This window comes from Balaenoptera acutorostrata, chromosome 5 (genome assembly GCF_949987535.1).
Source record: "Balaenoptera acutorostrata chromosome 5, mBalAcu1.1, whole genome shotgun sequence".
Classification (NCBI taxonomy): domain Eukaryota; kingdom Metazoa; phylum Chordata; class Mammalia; order Artiodactyla; family Balaenopteridae; genus Balaenoptera; species Balaenoptera acutorostrata.
The window spans coordinates 121,319,880-121,338,288 of record NC_080068.1 but is presented as its reverse complement, the minus strand read 5'-3'; the positions used below and the strand labels follow the sequence as shown (position 1 = coordinate 121,338,288).

Genomic DNA, 18,409 nt, shown 5'->3' with positions numbered 1-18,409 from the left:
TTACACGTTCTTCTCAAGTGCGCACGGAACATTCTCCAGGATAGATCACATCTTGGGTCACAAATCAAGCCTCAGTAAATTTAAGAAAATTGAAATCATATCAAGCATCTTTTCTGACCACAACGCTATGAGATTAGAAATGAATTACAGGGAAAAAAACGTAAAAAAGACAAACACATGGAGGCTAAACAATACGTTACTAAATAACCAAGAGATCACTGAAGAAATCAAACAGGAAATCAAAAAATACCTAGAGACAAATGACAATGAAAACACGACGACCCAAAACCTATGGGATGCAGCCAAAGCGGTTCTAAGAGGGAAGTTTATAGCTATACAAGCCTACCTAAAGAAACAAGAAAAATCTCAAGTAAACAATCTAACCTTACACCTAAAGAAACTAGAGAAAGAAGAACAAACAAAACCCAAAGTTAGCAGAAGGAAAGAAATCATAAAGATCAGAGCAGAAATAAATGAAATAGAAACAAAGAAAACAATAGCAAAGATCAATAAAACTAAAAGTTGGTTCTTTGAGAAGATAAACAAAATTGATAAGCCATTAGCCAGACTCATCAAGAAAAAGAGGGAGAGGACTCAAATCAATAAAATCAGAAACGAAAAAGGAGAAGTTACAACAGACACCGCAGAAATACAAAACATCCTAAGAGACTACTACAAGCAACTTTATGCCAATAAAATGGACAACCTGGAAGAAATGGACAAATTCTTAGAAAGGTATAACCTTCCAAGACTGAATCAGGAAGAAACAGAAAATATGAACAGACCAATCACAAGTAATGAAATTGAAACTGTGATTAAAAATCTTCCAACAAACAAAAGTCCAGGACCAGATGGCTTCACAGGTGAATTCTATCAAACATTTAGAGAAGAGCTAACACCCATCCTTCTCAAACTCTTCCAAAAAATTGCAGAAGAAGGAACACTCCCAAACTCATTCTATGAGGCCACCATCACCCTGATACCAAAACCAGACAAAGACACTACAAAAAAAGAAAATTACAGACCAATATCACTGATGAATATAGATGCAAAAATCCTCAACAAAATACTAGCAAACAGAATCCAACAACACATTAAAAGGATCATACACCATGATCAAGTGGGATTTATCCCAGGGATGCAAGGATTCTTCAATATACGCAAATCAATCAATGTGATACACCATATTAACAAATTGAAGAATAAAAACCATATGATCATCTCAATAGATGCAGAAAAAGCTTTTGACAAAATTCAACACCCATTTCTGATAAAAACTCTCCAGAAAGTGGGCATAGAGGGAACCTACCTCAACATAATAAAGGCCATATATGACAAACCCACAGCAAACATCATTCTCAATGGTGAAAAACTGAAAGCATTTCCCCTAAGATCAGGAACGAGACAAGGATGTCCACTCTCACCACTATTATTCAACATAGTTCTGGAAGTCCTAGCCACGGCAATCAGAGAAGAAAAAGAAATAAAAGGAATACAAATTGGAAAAGAAGAAGTAAAACTGTCACTGTTTGCGGATGACATGATACTATACATAGAGAATCCTAAAACTGCCACCAGAAAACTGCTAGAGCTAATTAATGAATATGGTAAAGTTGCAGGTTACAAAATTAATGCACAGAAATCTCTTGCATTCCTATACACTAATGATGAAAAATCTGAAAGAGAAATTATGGAAACACTCCCATTTACCATTGCAACAAAAAGAACAAAATACCTAGGAATAAACCTACCTAGGGAGACAAAAGACCTGTATGCAGAAAACTATAAGACACTGATGAAAGAAATTAAAGATGATACAAATAGATGGAGAGATATACTATGTTCTTGGATTGGAAGAATCAACATTGTGAAAATGAGTATACTACCCAAAGCAATCTACAGATTCAATGCAATCCCTATCAAATTACCAATGGCATTTTTTACGGAGCTAGAACAAGTCATCTTAAAATTTGTATGGAGACACAAAAGACCCCGAATAGCCAAAGCAGTCTTGAGGCAAAAAAATGGAGCTGGAGGAATCAGACTCCCTGACTTCAGACTATACTACAAAGCTACAGTGATCAAGACAATATGGTACTGGCACAAAAACAGAAACATAGATCAATGGAACAAGATAGAAAGCCCAGAGATTAACCCACGCACCTATGGTCAACTAATCTATGACAAAGGAGGCAAAGATATACAATGGAGAAAAGACAGTCTCTTCAATAAGTGGTGCTGGGAAAACTGGACAGCTACATGTAAAAGAATGAAATTAGAATACTCCCTAACACCATACACAAAAATAAACTCAAAATGGATTAGAGACCTAAATATAAGACTGGACACTATAAAACTCTTAGAGGAAAACATAGGAAGAACACTCTTTGACATAAATCACAGCAAGATCTTTTTTGATCCACCTCCTAGAGTAATGGAAATAAAAACAAAAATAAACAAGTGGGACCTAATGAAACTTCAAAGCTTTTGCACAGCAAAGGAAACCATAAACAAGACAAAAAGACAACCCTCAGAATGGGAGAAAATATTTGCAAATGAATCAACTGACAAAGGATTAATCTCCAAAATATATAAACAGCTCATTCAGCTCAATATCAAAGAAACAAACACCCCAATCCAAAAATGGGCAGAAGACCTAAATAGACATTTCTCCAAAGAAGACATACAGACGGCCACGAAGCACATGAAAAGATGCTCAACATCACTAATTATTAGAGAAATGCAAATCAAAACTACAATGAGGTATCACCTCACTCCTGTTAGAATGGGCATCATCAGAAAATCTACAAACAACAAATGCTGGAGAGGGTGTGGAGAAAAGGGAACCCTCTTGCACTGTTGGTGGGAATGTAAATTGATACAGCCACTATGGAGAACAATATGGAGGTTCCTTAAAAAACTAAAAATAGAATTACCATATGACCCAGCAATCCCACTACTGGGCATATACCCAGAGAAAGCCGTAATTCAAAAGGACACATGCACCCGAATGTTCATTGCAGCACTATTTACAATAGCCAGGTCATGGAAGCAACCTAATGCCCATCAACAGACGAATGGATAAAGAAGTTGTGGTACATATATACAATGGAATATTACTCAGCCATAAAAAGGAACGAAATTGAGTCATTTGTTGAGACGTGGATGGATCTAGAGACTGTCATACAGAGTGAAGTAAGTCAGAAAGAGAAAAACAAATATCGTATATTAATGCATGTATGTGGAACCTAGAAAAATGGTACAGATGAGCCAGTTTGCAGGGCAGAAGTTGAGACACAGATGTAGAGAATGGACATATGGACACCAAGGGGGGAAAACTGCGGTGAGGTGGGGATGGTGGTGTGCTGAATTGGGTGATTGGGATTGACATGTATACACTGATGTGTATAAAACTGATGCCTAATAAGAACCTGCAGTATAAAAAAACAAACAAAACAACTAATACTAAACTTTCATTGGGTTATTTGTATGGAAATATGTTAATATAAATGTTTCAGACATTACATGAAATTTCTAAAAATCTTGTATTTGTATGGAAATATGTATGGAAATATGTTAATATAAATGTTTCAGACATTACATGAAATTTCTAAAAATCTTATATTTGTATTTGTATGGAAATATGTATGGAAATATGTTAATATAAATGTTTCAGACATTACAGGAAAAAAAAAATCTCTCCTTTCATTTTTACATGAAATCAATATGTAGTATAACAGAGATAGAATCCAGTGGCATTTCGAATGGGAAACTAAGATCAATGTAGATCATTTTAATTTTAAATTCCATTAATATTAAACAGCCAGTTGTTTATGTAATATAATCCCTTCACAATGATAACCAACTATCTTCAAATAACTGTTTTCTATCTAAGGCGGCAGTTTTACACAATAAGAAATCTAATCCAATATAAGTGTAGCATGATAGGTTTCATATATGAACCAGAAGTGTTCAATGAATTTTGAAAATTAATGTAAATTCTTATGTGTGTATGTGAATAGGTATGCTTGTGCATTCATAGCTTTCCATATTTAGTAGTGCTAATTTTCAGAGTTTCAAAAAAGTAATAAGAGAAAATGAGTCACACATTTGACTTCCAGAAACATCTGAACTTGCTACTTATGAGATCTTTAATTCTTGAAAATTTGTGGGAGTATTTATTTTCATTAAAATAAATTCACCTTGATTTCATAGCTAAATGGACTGAAGTCTTAGATTAGTAATAGTTTACTGAGGTAGGTAGTTTCTGGAAAGTAATTAAACAAAGTGGTTTCTACTCTGTAGTTTTAAATACACACAGAAATGCATTTCAGGATTCTGCCACACTCAATCCTTTAGTACAATCTTCATTTTCTTCTTGATTCAGAGAAAAATATATTATCTACTTAGTTGTTCTAGGGCTGAGATATAGCCCCATATCTCAAAAATAGCTGAGGGTAGCCAACTCATCCCAGTTTGCCTAAGAATTTCCAAATAAAATAAAAATCCTACGTCCCAGGAAATCCCTTAGCCCTAGACAAACCTACTGAGAGATGAACCAAACTTTGAGATAAAGAGCCTTACCTTAACATCATTGGTGTTCATTCTTGTTCCTTCCTTTCCCACAAAAATATCGTCAATATCCACGAGAATGTACCTGTCCAAGGACAATGTGAGCCTCTTCCCTGACAAGAAGGAAACAGCATCTATGAAGATAAGCTTATGCAACCAGAAGTTCAAGTTGCTGCCAAAAAGAACTCTGTGAATTCCATCATGGAGCCCCAGGTCGTGTATGACAGTGGCATAAAAAGCACCTTTAGGGATGGGAGGAGAAAGGTTTTCTGGGGTCTTTACTTTGGCAAATATTACTGGTTGGTAGGCTGAGTGATTAATCTGGAAAATGGTCCAGTCAGTTCCAGGTAAAGAACCTTTTTCAAGCTTAGAAGATCGGGTCACATGAAGCAATGGAGAATGAGGATTAATACAACAATCTTTTACTGCAAGGTTTCCATATACAGAAAAAGGGAAGCCTTTCAACTGAAAACTCTGTAAGCTCTTCTCACTAGTTTTGTGGAATCCAATGACACCCACACCATATTCAACACAGTATTTATCTAAAAGGCTTCGATTCCAAGAGTCCATATTTATATACTTTAAAATATTCTCATAAATAATGAGAATGTATTTGCCTCTTGTTTTTTCTATAAGTGCTGGGAGATCCCCTTTTCCAGGAGCAATTTCAATGTGATACTGGAATCTGCTGGATTCTAGAATCATAATGATGTCTTGACCGAGCGATGAGTACTGGCTCTCCACAAACACCAGGACTGTGGGGTCTGTCCTTGAGGCATCAGAAAGCTTCCTTGTCTTCACTTCCATCAGCCTGTATGGTAGGTGCTGGAAGTCCCCACAGTCTACTTCTGAAGCCATATCAGACAGTTCATTTTCCTGTTTGTAGCCACTGTACAGGTAGTAAGCAGAAATAATAATGCTCACCATACAGAATGTGGCAAGCAGAATCACCGTCCTTTGAAAGTGTCTGTGCAGCTTCATGATAAAACTCATGTTGTATATACTTCCCTCAGACTGTTCCAATAGAGGCACCATAAAAAAATGAAAGGAGAAAAGAAAAGACGATGTTTCAGACACTTTTCCAGCCTCAATCAATAGTTTATGTCACCATTGCAGCACATTTGTGTCACTGGATCAGGACTCACAGAAAATATAATCTGAAAAGTAGAATAAAATACAATAGAATATCAAACATTCAGTCTGAAGCATTAAAATGAGCAAGTTTTTATCCTTGTGACTGGCACAAGTGGCAACCTGTTAGGCACATGAACTGGTGTTTGGTAAGTAAGAAAACCTCTCTTTCCTTCTCCCAGATCTGAGTGAGGACATGGGAGGGGCAGAAAGAGGGAAAGGGCTCCATTGAACAGAGGTCTCTATCCCTAGTATAGAAAAGACGTTGGACTAACAAGGAATTGCCTCTTACTCCTTGAGCTTTGCATCAAATTCTGTAGATCATATAGACCTAAGATAACCTGAGCCATACACTGCCATATCATGTAATATAGGCTCAAACTATTTGTTTTTAACTACATACACTGAAAATTCATAAAAGTTTGGATATTAAATGCTACTATTAAGACAACAGTTTCTGCTTTTTAGAAAAAGTTCAGTAATTATATAAAATAACTACCATGAAAGTGTTTTTAAAAAACATAATGAAAACAACTGCAACTTCATGAAACACTTTGTTAGGCTACAATTTCAAATCCTTTTCAAGTTTCAGTAACCTTTGAAAAATTTAGTAACTTTTGAAAAATAATAAGAAAGAAACATGGGTGCTTTTTAGAGCAGAAGTTTATTAGAGTCTTACGGTCCTGGCACTTTTCATGGAAATATCATGGAATATAAAAAAATATGAGAAAGGTATTATTGTCCATAAGGCAGGCTGAAAGCTAGCTGAAGACAGCTGAAAGCGCTAGTGGAGAACATCGTAGTTGACGTTCTTCATAAGATTAGGGTTTATTACACTTCTGTCTCATATTAATTGTCACTTTGGTCCTGGAACCTTCTAAGTAAAATGATAAGGTTATAGAATAAATGATCACCAAGAACATTCTGGCTCTAAAATTCTGTGATATTCACCTATGAAATAAGCAATGAGCAATATTTTGAATAATATATATTTATCTTTATGAAGAATATAATATTCTGGAATGTAACTGCAGGATATTTACAGGATAAATATCTTACTTATCCTTTAAATTATATATTGTGCTTTATTCATTCAAATATTTATGGGATAATTATCTTTCTATTTAAAATATAAATGTTCAGCAGAGTGAATTTCTTTAAAGGAAACAAAATTATAAGGTAGAGACAGTGACTAGAATGGAAACAGTAATGTATGGGTTGTTGATTAGAGACAAATGACTGGCACAGGATGAGAGAAGAAAGACACCATGGCAAGTGGGGGAGTCTGCAATGTGTCGGGGGTTGGATTTGGGCAGAGCCTTGAAGGATGAGGGTAAAATGAATAGGCATCTGAGACAGAGGTAATTTTACAGAGGCAGGTGTGAGTACAATACTGGGCAAGGGACACTCTGATGAAGAGTTGAAGGAAAGAGTGAGGAACAGTTAAAAAATAAACTGAATAAAATATGGGTAACTCAATAGAGAGATTAGATAGCATAGAAGTTCATTGTTGAGAAAGCCTGTAGGGAGCCATTAAACCTTCCTGATTTGGGAAATAACACGATAAGGGTGTGATTTTGCGGGGTGGGGGGGAATGAATTAATCAAGAATGTGGAATATATCCCAGAGCAGTGTTAGAGTCAACTCTGGCAAAAGCCAGCATAGGCTCATTTCTCACAGTCCAATCACGGACTGTTAATGCTCACACAGCAGACAGAATGTGGGCAGGGACAAGTCTGAGGGACACTGCAAAGAAAGGAGGTGATGAACTTCATATGTCATGGGAGGTCTCTGGTACACCACCCTTTGCCAAGTAAAATGCCATTAAGGGCTCTGACATGGTCTCAAAGAAATCCTGCTCTTTTAAACATTCTCACATAGCTTTCGGTGTAATTTAAGCAAAGCAAAATTACCAGGACAACAGAGAGTTTTCATTATAACTGTAGTTATTTCATTTTGAAAAGTAACTGTACTTTTAAAGTTAGGTACATGTTTATGAATACTATAATAGTCTGAGGTATAATAGCAGGATACAAAATCTCACATCTCTCTAGGCCTCTGTTTCAATTTTAGCTGTGAAGTGTTTTTGACTGGATACAAAACGTATTACCACATTTTGCATTTCAGATAGCAGTGTCTCATCATTTGTTCCTATTTTCAGAAGTGAAAGGCATGTAATTCATAAAATCCTTACCTATGATGAGGCAGAGTGGTGAAGAGTATTTGCTCTCACTATGCAGGACGGTTATTAGGAACCTATCAAATTATCTTCTCCATTAGCAAGTATAAAATACTGAAAGACATGTCTTTTCCATTAAACGCTTCCAGTGTCCTCCTGAAGCCAAAGGGAATTCCAATGTGTACGTCCCTGAGCGTAGGATTTGGTCTGACATATTTAAATGGATACATTAAGATTCTCTAAGTTTTCCGCAAACCTTTTTTGGCTGCACATCTCACTTCGCTGTGGTCAGATTTAGTCTTTGGGGTGGACTCTCAAAACTTCCTGTTCCTACTGCAACCTTGTCCACCACCACCAACTTCCCATGCTCTCTCTGTCTCCGTTAGCTCTGAAAATCTCGGGATGGACTGAATTCTTGCCGTTACTCCTTCTTCTGCATTAGATGGCCCTGTAGCAGCTTCTCCTGAGCCTTTCATCAGTGGGGCATCACTAAGAAGACACTTACATGAGGAAAATTAAACTCCTCCACACAATTCCCCTGTGAAAACTTCTCAGCGTGGAGCTGACCTAAACATGGTAAGACCCAGCAGTCACACACAGCCATTGTGGAAAGTATCTTTCCTTTGTACTTCTTGACACTATTATAATTAAAATTCTGTTTAGTCAGTCTCCCCTGTTTAACTGTAAACTCTAGGAGAGTAGAGATAATGCTTCTTTTGTGTATCACTGAGCCCCTAGGGTCAGGCACAGAGTAAGCACCAAATGGCTATTTGTGGAATTAGTTGAATACAATGGCATATTAACCTTAAAGGTTAATTTGACCCTTCTACTTTATTCTAATGCCATAAATTACTTTTAAGGCTACACATCACTATTAATGATTACAATTATCCATACATTTGCTGGATTTAATGTCTCTGTTTTATTCATTACTAAGAAATATATTCATACCATCCCAACATGGGACAAAAGAGTAACTATGGTAGATATTAAATCTTCACCCACCCAAAGATACCTTTCAATTAATCATTCTGCAAGCCGTCTTTAGGTATTTATTGAACACCTGCTTTGGGCTTAGTGCTGTACTAGGTGCTGGGGACACCACAGAAGTAATTTTAGGAATGATTCTTGTCTGTAGAAGCATGGTCTCTATGGGGGAAATGAGACTTGTGAAACAGCAGCCAACACTATGTTGCCCATAATAAGTAGTGATTTGTGTTGTACAGACTATATCTATTATAAGTTTCAGAAGAAAGGGCAAGAGAGAGTAATGAAACTTAGGAAAGTCAGTGGCACTTTCTAAGAGACATGGTGCTTGAGGGGGACATGGCATGATGGGCAGGATTTGGGTACGAGAATGAGGTGAGCACGTCAGGCATACAAACCTGGCAAAGTTGAAGAAATGAAATGGTTACAGTGTGTTTATCTGAGAGTCAGCCTAAACTAATTATAAGGCACTGTGTTGGGTTGAAAATGGGAATAACATGTGATTGAAAGAGTACTGCAGACTGATGGACGTCCTTGGAAGTGATTGTGAACGCAAGAGTGTGAAACAGCATTGGGTGTATCTGAACAGAAGAGAGACAATAAAAATAGTGTTTACAGATGATTAGTGTAGCAGTGACATCCAGAATGGACAAAGAGCAGTAATATGAACGGAGAGAGTACACGCTGCATTGCACGCAGTGCAGAAGTAGGTGGAGTCCGGGGAGTCCCAGCTAAGATGCTCCTGCATAATCCAGGTGGGGGGTGGTCTGAGTCCAGACCAAGGTGGTTATCGGGGAGAATGAAAACAAAGAGAGACTTGGGAGGAAAAGAGAAAAGGAAATGATTACTGGCTGGGGAGAGGGCAGGCTTGGGGACCAGGAGAATAAAAGTGCCAGTAATAAAAACACCTTGGAGCGGAAATTGACTTGAGCTAGTGACGGACACTTAGGGTTCAGGCAGGTGACTAAATGATGTGTGGGGAGAGAGCAAAATCACAGTGTTCTAAAAAATAGTTGGATGTTGACAAATAAGAAAGTCAAGGAAATGTTTGAAATTGATGGGTCACGGGCAAATCTTGATATGCTACACAAACTCAGCTCCTCAGGAAAGTCTTTCTGACCAACTCTACTCCCCACCCCAGTTTAGGCCAGGTCTCCAGATTATATACTCTAATTATAATTACTTTTCCTTTGGGGCCTTTATCAAAAGTCTTATTATTATTAGCAATGTGATTCGTTTAATGTCTCTCTGTTTTGTTAGACTGAAATTTCCAAGGGTATAGGATTTGTGTTATTCCCAGTGATCTTTCAAACAAGGCAAAGGATAAAAACATATTTAAAGGCCAAAAAGATCAACAGGTAAACCCTTTAGTATAATGAGTACAATTGTGTTCTTGAAGTGCCCTCACAAAAATATATTGAAAAGTACAGACTTTTGCATGGTCTGAAGGGTTCTGTGAATGACTAAAGAACAGGCACACGAGCCTGCATGTCAGAGTTTCCTGGACACAACTGTCTGTCTTAGAAGCATAGAGCTGACAGCTGTGGTTGGACTTGGCCACCTATTCGACCTATGATGAGGAATACGCTGAATGACCAAGAAACTGATTATGAAATTTAGAATATCAACAAACCACTTAGGCAGGCATTTTGGAATAGTCACAGTAGATACAGGAAAGTTGCGAGGTTGGGCTGGTTATAAGCCCCACCACCTCATCAGGATTTCCTATAAGGCACATGGAAGGAAATTACACCCTGTGGGAAGGCAGAATAACAACAGCAACCCAGCTAACATTAAAGACACTTACTATATGCCAACACGGCCTTGGGCCCTTTAAAGGCTAAGTAACCTGCCCGAGATGCCTCAGCTTGTAGTAGCTGAACTGATTTCGAACCCGACAGCCTACATCAAAGATACCGTCCACCTGGGAAGGGAAGTGCAACACATCCCTTTCATGCTAGGGACATGCAGGAAATGGATATCAGGCACGTCTTCCCTTTAGATGCTGCAGTTTCCTCATGAAATTGGGGATACTTGTGGTACCTACTTAATAGGGTTTTGATGAGGATTATGAGTTAAAAGTATAAAAAGCTCTCAGAAAATTATCTGGCACAGAGAATGAATATATTAAATGTTACCTGTTATAATGATGATGACGATGATGATGGTATAAACAACATAATAAATGAGAGAAATATCCTGAAGATGGCTAATAAAAATGTATTAAGCGTTTGTAAAGGGGTAGCTACAAACATTCTAGTATAAGCAGAGTGGTGGGAAGTACAGGAAGTCCACTTCTGATGCAGAAATCTAAAGTCAGATGGATCTCAGCGCAGAGGAAGAGGCCCAATGAGAGGCATAATTGGCACCGTGTCCATCCTTGGCCTTTTAATCCTCCCCCCTTTTCCTAGATAAGCTCATATACTCCCTGGCTTTCATTACCCTCTGTGCTCCCCCAAATTCCAAATGTTTATTTGTAACTCAAACCTCCTTCCTCTGAGCTCCAGGACTCCAAACTGAACTATCGATTTGGTATAATAACAACTCACAGTAACTGTGCCTTTTCTTATTATAGACCCACCACTCCTTGGCTCCACTGGAATCACGTCACAAGCAAGCTCAACCTGTCCGTAACTGAATTTGTGATCCACCCTCTAACACCATCTTCATCTTCCCACAGCCGTCTGGTGGCTCACCCTTGACACCTTCTTCTCCCTCACTCCTGGTTATCTAAATGGACCCAAGAGCTCTCATTTCCATTTTCTAAAACTCATCTGACCCAGTGCTTTTCTCTCCTTTTCCAGGCAATGTCCCTCTCACCTGAACTACTGCAACCACTACCCCCGCCATAAACACTATTGGCCCCCTCTATACTTTTTTCAATCCAGCGTCAAAGTACAAATCTGATTGTTTCCTCCCAGCTGAAAATCCAACAATGGCTGCCTATCTCACTTACAGATTAAAACCCAAATTCCTATACACATCCCACAAGACACTGAGGTATGCTTCCCACTCTGACATCTCAGGCCTGATTCGATGGTGTGCTCCCGGCTAAGCTCCAGGCAGGAGATCTGCCTGGAGCTCTTTACTGACTCAGGGTCTTCTTACATGCTGTTCTCTTTGTCTGCAAGTTTTCTCTGCTCTTCTCATTTGGCTTCATTGTCCAAATCCTGTGGCTCTAAGCATAAATGTCCCTGCCTCACAAAAGCCTCCCTGATTCCCCAGATCTGTCAGGGGTCCCTGTAACACACTCTCACATCACCATCTACTTGAACTCTGCAGCACATTCCGTAGTTATAATGTGATTAGTCACGTTCCATAGTTAGTCATGTGATTTTCTGCATAATATTTCTTCATAGTTGGGAAGCATCTGTAAGTACTTGCCCTGTTCACTTCTATATTCTTGATATCAACACAGTGCCTGAAGTTCAAACATCCCACTGAATACTTGAAAAATGAGTGAAAAAGAGCCTCTACTAAATTTTACAAATAGCAGCTGCATTCACAAACCAGAGCAGTCACGAAGTCAGACCATCTTCCATGAATGAACACCCTCCATCAGTCACGTCAGCCTCAGTCAGGGTGATAATATAAACACTGTGAACGGTAGGGACCACCTTGACCACAGCCACAAACCGGGCACATCCACAATGTACCTTTTACTGACTCTTACTCAAATACCGATTTCCCCCTTTCTGATATTTTTCAGAATTCGGAGTGGTTAGGGTTGTTTTGCAATGCATCTGTTTTTAAAAAGGAAAACATCTGTTTTCCACCGAGGAAACATTAGCCATTATTTAATTATCTACATTAATGAAAGGCAGAGGGAGCAATTATTTTTTTGGAATCACAGGCCATTTCATATACATAGTGAAGAACTGACTATATACAGACATACAGTTTGCAAAACATTGCAAAATCTGCAAGGAGAAGCACCTACTTGTCACTGTAACCTATCTTTTTTCTTCCACTAACACCCAACATCATCCCAAAGTAAAAATCAATTTCCAAATGGAATAGAATCATGTTGGCAGCACAAGAAATGTGAAAAAAAGATTGCCATCTGGAAAATGAGTATTAATAACTAAAGAACTTCAGGTTCTAACATAAATGAAAGATATTTAAAAGATCTTGACAATATTCCTCTTTCACAAAATTAACCGTATTTTATAGTGTTGAAAAATTCATTGGCAGGCCTCAAATACATTACATGAATTTGCTAAAAGTAATTCAGTGATATTAAAAAATTGACAAAGAACATGCTTTTCTCTGAGAAAGAATGTGTGAAATTGTGTCATATTTATTGAACCCTGCTGTGGTAGGCAAGTAAGATGCTGATTTGCATGGAGTACCACCAAGAATAATGCTCTGTCTCTAGGACTGGGTTTTTTTTTTTTTTTAAGATGGATGGGAGAAAAGCTGCACTTGGGGGTATTAGCTTTGTTTGATATATTGATGGAAAATGACTTTCTATTGCAATTTTCCATCCTTCTGTGTATTTAGAAATTATGAAGGAAAGAATACATTTTGTTCACTCCCCTCAGTGTTATGCCATCCAGTGAGGCAAGAGAAGAAAACCATCCCACTGCTGCTTGCTGTTTGCTCTGCCTGTATGACTTAAAGGGGAAAAAGTCTGCCTATATCCTCTTAAAATTCAGCTAGAATGTATGCATCAGCGCATGCCTAACAGCAGGGCATTGTGAATACTGCCACTGCAGCTTTCAGGATATAATCTAACCCTTGTCATTTTTATCCTCTTCAGAGACATGGGAACAAGAGATTATTAACCCAGTCTCTTATTGTTTGCCTAGACCATAAGACGTAAAGTTACAGATCAGTTTTTGGCTGTTTTAGGGCAGGTTACATGAACCAGAGAAGCAGAGGCAGCCAATCTGCAGAGAGACGATAATGCAAAAAGAGCAGAGAGGAGCAATGAAAAAATATGAAAGGGAGTCCTGAGGAGGTCTGAGGTCCTGGTTCTCTTACTCTCTACCCTATGGATGCATCAGTGAAGAAGTCAGACAAATGCTTCCTCTGTTGCCTTGGGCATCTTTTAGAACAAGTGACACAACTCAATTGGGGAAGCGAGGAGAAAGAAATCACCTAAACTAGATTATATATACCCCATTAGGGAAGGCACCACATATAAGGGTTCTGGGAACTGCTTTAAGTCTGGAACAATAGTAGGTGCTGAGTAAATTTTTCTTGAATAAATGAATGATCATTTCATATGTAAGGGTAGAAGTGGTGGAAATGACTAGAGTGGTACATGAATTTCCTATGTTATATCAAGAGGCATATCAAGCACAAATATTTGAAACATATAGAGTTACAATGTAATTTAGTTGTTAAGGGCATGTGAATTGGAGCCAGACTCAAACTGAATCCCAGCTTTACCACTTGGCAGGGATGCCATCTTAGACATGTAGGTAACCTCTCAGTGCCTCAATTTCTTCATTTGTGAAGTGGAAATAATTACAGTATCTACCTCAAATAATCTTTGTGAAGATTACATGAGCTGAAAATTAGTAAGTAAAGTGCTTAGAACTTTAGTAAACTTTAGTAAAGTGCTTAGTAAGTAAAGTGCCTGGTACACGTAACCATTCTGAGTGTTAGCTGTCATTTTAATGACTTAACATATCTACTACTAAAATTCTAGACTGTAGTACTCAATAAGTTTATTCTCAATAAGTTATTCTCAATAAGTTTAGTTTTGCATTATTCTTTACTTTTTTTCATGTCTTTTTGTCCTATCCTCCAGAACAATTTCCACAGTGTTGGGCAATAAAGAGGATACGAAAGTATCTCGGAGATCCTTATTTTCCAGGTGAGGGACCAAGGCCCAGAGTCAGCAAGGGAGTTGCCCAAGACTACAGACAGCTCTCACGGCAGAACCAGACCTAGAATCCAGATCTAACTTCATGTTATTCTCAAACACTGTAATCAAAGAAAAAGATTTAAAAGTGAAATGTATGTAAAATGGATACCCATCACGGAGATGCTAAAAGGCTTTAGTATAGAACTTTAATACTTGATTTTTTGGCAACAGGTAGTGAAGAGTTACAGCTCTCATTAATTTGTAGGAGTTTTTGTAAAATAATTTATTATACACGATACTTGCAGCAGGGCCTAACATTTTTTTCTAGTTATGCAACTTACGTGAAATTGATGAAAAATGTTTAGCTCAACTTGAAGTGATAAATCACTCATTGTGATGTCCCAGAGCCTAAGAATATAGTTTTTATTAAAAACAAACAAGCAGATAAATAAATCAGTTGGTTTTCTAAAACCAATTCTTGGGTATTCTAAGAGAAACTTCAGTTATAAAACAACTGTAAGTATTGTTCACAACTGTGGGCATTGTTCACACTCGTTACCATTATAATGCAAGCTCTTACTTTTGTGGCCTGGCAGCATCCTCGAATATGGACAGGTGTTCAGAGTTCGTGCATTTCAGTGTGAATGCTCATCGCCAACAGCCACAGCACAGGATAAGTAAACTTCCACTGTCTTTCCCCTATTGTCTAAACTGTTAAGCAATTAGAAGTCCAAGGCATTTACTTAGTTGAGAATAGTGTTTTTATCACCAATTCTATGTCCCTGTTTTTCTAGCGCATACAAATCACCAAAATATTTTAACCTCAAATTTTATTTAAATTTAAAAGTTGCCACTAATCACCAAAGAGCAGTTGAGATTCAACCAGGATTCAAGGAAGTCATATAAGATTCCCTGAATTAAAAGAAAAATTTGTAATTTCTTTATCATTTTAAAATTCTGAATGACAAGTCAACCTTTGAATTTATAGATTCTAGCTCATAATAACTTCTTCAGCAGGATATATTGTTCAGAAAAAAAGAACCTCAAATGCCTGGGTATCTCTTCCACTATATTTTTTTCAACAAACCTTTCAGTTATACCACAAACTACTCTAATATTTGCCATAATCTTCAGAAACAATAGTTTTCTCAAGAAAATGTATTAAAAGAAACGGTATACTATAACTCAACTGAACTATAACAAATCTCTCTAGAAAGAGATAAAAGTTTTATTTTATCTAAAATATATTAGTAATGTGAGAATCTTTATTCTAAAGACTATGAAGAAAATTAACTCATGTGACCAGTTTAATATCAATATTTACTTAGACAAAGAAAGAAGGCTTCTGCTTTACCATCAAGACCATAAAGAAAAACAATAAAAATATCAGAGAGGTGGCAGATACTGTCTGTGTTAACTGGAGAAAGAAAAGGAAAAGAGTTTCTGTTAAGGCAAGCCTCTTGATATGTTCAGTACTATTTTCCAAAAGAATCTCTTTCAAATTTATTTTTGAAATCTACTTCTCAAATACAATATTAATAGGGAGCTACGGCTAAAGAAAAAGGGACAAAATGCCCTTCAGGTGAATATCAGATGTTTGAGAGTTTCTCTTCCACCTCACTCTGCTCTCTAGTGGTGAACAGCACTGTTCAATAGTTGATAATATATTTTCTAAGAAAAAGAAAAAGTGGATTTGAGGTCAGTGTCTCATGTGTCTCAATATTTGATTTGTATTTTAATATTAAGATTTAGTTGTTTACATTACTTAGGAATGAATTCCTTTAAACTCTTCCAGATTATATATGTTGCCGTACTCCAATATGTTTATAAAGAATATGGATAAATTTCAACTTTAAATGAGTTTGAAGCTTAAATAGTTTCCAGATATTAGAAGAACTAGAACTAGTTGGAAGATGATCTAGGTAAACCCCTTAAAAAAATGAAACTTAGTTCTTCTTCTTCAAAAAAAAATGGATATATTAAATGGAAGAATATGTATTTTCTTTTAATTTAAAGCTTCTGTATTCAATACTTAGGCTATTTCTTGCCAGTTGCATTTAATTTTATTAACTGTATAATTTTAAATAATGTTTATAAAATGAATTGCATCAAATAGAAAGATTTGTTGAGGATCATTACTGTATAGGTAAACAGGTAGTTACAGTTTAAATCTCTGATGTTGCTTACAAATTTCTAGTCCGTCAAGCAACAGACATTTGTTCTGTCTAACAAATCTACTGCAGAATAATTACAAGTTCTTGGTGGAGATCTTAAACAATTATAAGGGATCATTCCCCTTAACACTTTAATTTTATAAAAGAGCTTTAAAATGACACCAGGATAAGACAGTTCTTTGTTTCACTCAATTTAATTAAATGGTCTATTTCGTCTATAAAGATAAAATTAGGCACTTATTCAATCCCGAAATTCTTAGATTAATTAAAAACAAAGTTGCTACTCCTACATTTATGAGTGAGCCATTAATGTATAAATAAATAGATACACTTACCTGGAATTAAAACAGAAAGAACTGAAAACGCTTGAGAAAGTTTCAATAGATAGAAAAGAAACTGAAGCAGCAGTATCCACTACCACCGGCTCAGCCTTTTGGCTTTTGTAAAAAGTCGCAGCAATACCAGTTCAGGCCCAGTACCCTTGTGTTATGTAACACCTCATTAATATTAGCCATAAAACTGCTACCAAGCTGCTGAGGCACTAGAGGGCAAGAGTGTCACATGCAAGACCGGTCGGCAGGGGACAGGTTTGGGTACCACTTCGGGAAGACAGATGCTAACTAAGCTGATAAATAACACAATGCCTGAACGCAGCAGCGAACTTGTAATGTTCCTCAAACAATATTTAAAATGTCAATTTTCTGTCTAGCTGAAGAGTTAACAGGTTAATAAATCTGCATAAGCAAATAACTACACCATGCAAAACTTTCGGGATTATATTTACAAACCTACAGTCATCCAGGAAGCTTTTTTTTTTTTTTCTCCACTGTCTAAATAAACTTATTTAAAACAGTAGGGAAAGGACGATTAAATAAAACGAGAGGCGGTTTCGGGACCCCTTCAAACCGCGAGAAACTTGCCCTGACCGTGCGCGCCGCCTCTGGAGTCCGCATTTCAAGTCGCCGGGGGCCGGTGTCTGGGCGAGGACCGCCCGGTCCCTGGTGGTTCCCTCGGGCTGCGGGCGTCCGCGGGATCCTCCTTCCCGGGTCCTTGGTCTCCGCGGCTCCTCGCGGCGGCCCCGCCGTTCGGGCTTCTCTCAGGGGCGACGTGGTGCCGGGAGCCCAGCGGGGGCGGCCCCTCCCCTCGCGCACCCGGGTCCCCGCGGCCGCGGCCGGTGGGTGCCTCGCGGATCCGAGAGCGCGGGCGGCGCCGGGCGGGAGCGGCCGCGGGGCGAGCGCGGCGGACGCGCGGGGGACTCGTGCGCTCGCTCCGACGCGCTCCGCGGCCTCGGGACCCGCCCGGCAGCGCCGGCGCCGCCCTCACGCTGCCTCCCGGCTCGCGACCCGCCTGCGCCCGCCCGCCCGCCGGCTTAAGGGGAGAAGGCGGGAGCCGGGGGGCTGGAGGCGCCCCCATCCGCCCGCCTCGCACCCCGGTCTGCCTGCCCGGCCCTCGGCTTGGAGACCCCGGGCGTCCCGCCCCGGTCGTCCGGTTCCGACGGCCACTGCGGGCAGTATTGGTAGTGGCCAACAAGGATGAGAAGGGTTGCGC

General features: G+C 38.6%; 1 protein-coding gene across 2 annotated transcripts in view; it reads right to left on the bottom strand.

Moving 5' to 3' along the window:
- The window catches only part of NDST3 (N-deacetylase and N-sulfotransferase 3), a 165,727-nt gene extending 147,864 nt beyond the window's left edge, over positions 1–17,863 (bottom strand). Inside the window, exons 1-2 of one of the 2 annotated variants that reach the window (XM_057547465.1) lie at positions 17,788–17,863; positions 4,585–5,729 (exon numbers count right to left, since the gene is read on the bottom strand). In XM_057547465.1, coding sequence (XP_057403448.1) covers positions 4,585–5,607 — 1,023 coding nt within the window. In that variant the 5' untranslated portion in view covers positions 5,608–5,729; positions 17,788–17,863. Of the gene's footprint in view, positions 1–4,584; positions 5,730–17,196; positions 17,307–17,787 lie in introns of those variants that run through there. The other variant, XM_007172425.2, reaches the window with a different exon arrangement.
- Between the last annotated feature and the right edge of the window lie 546 nt (positions 17,864–18,409).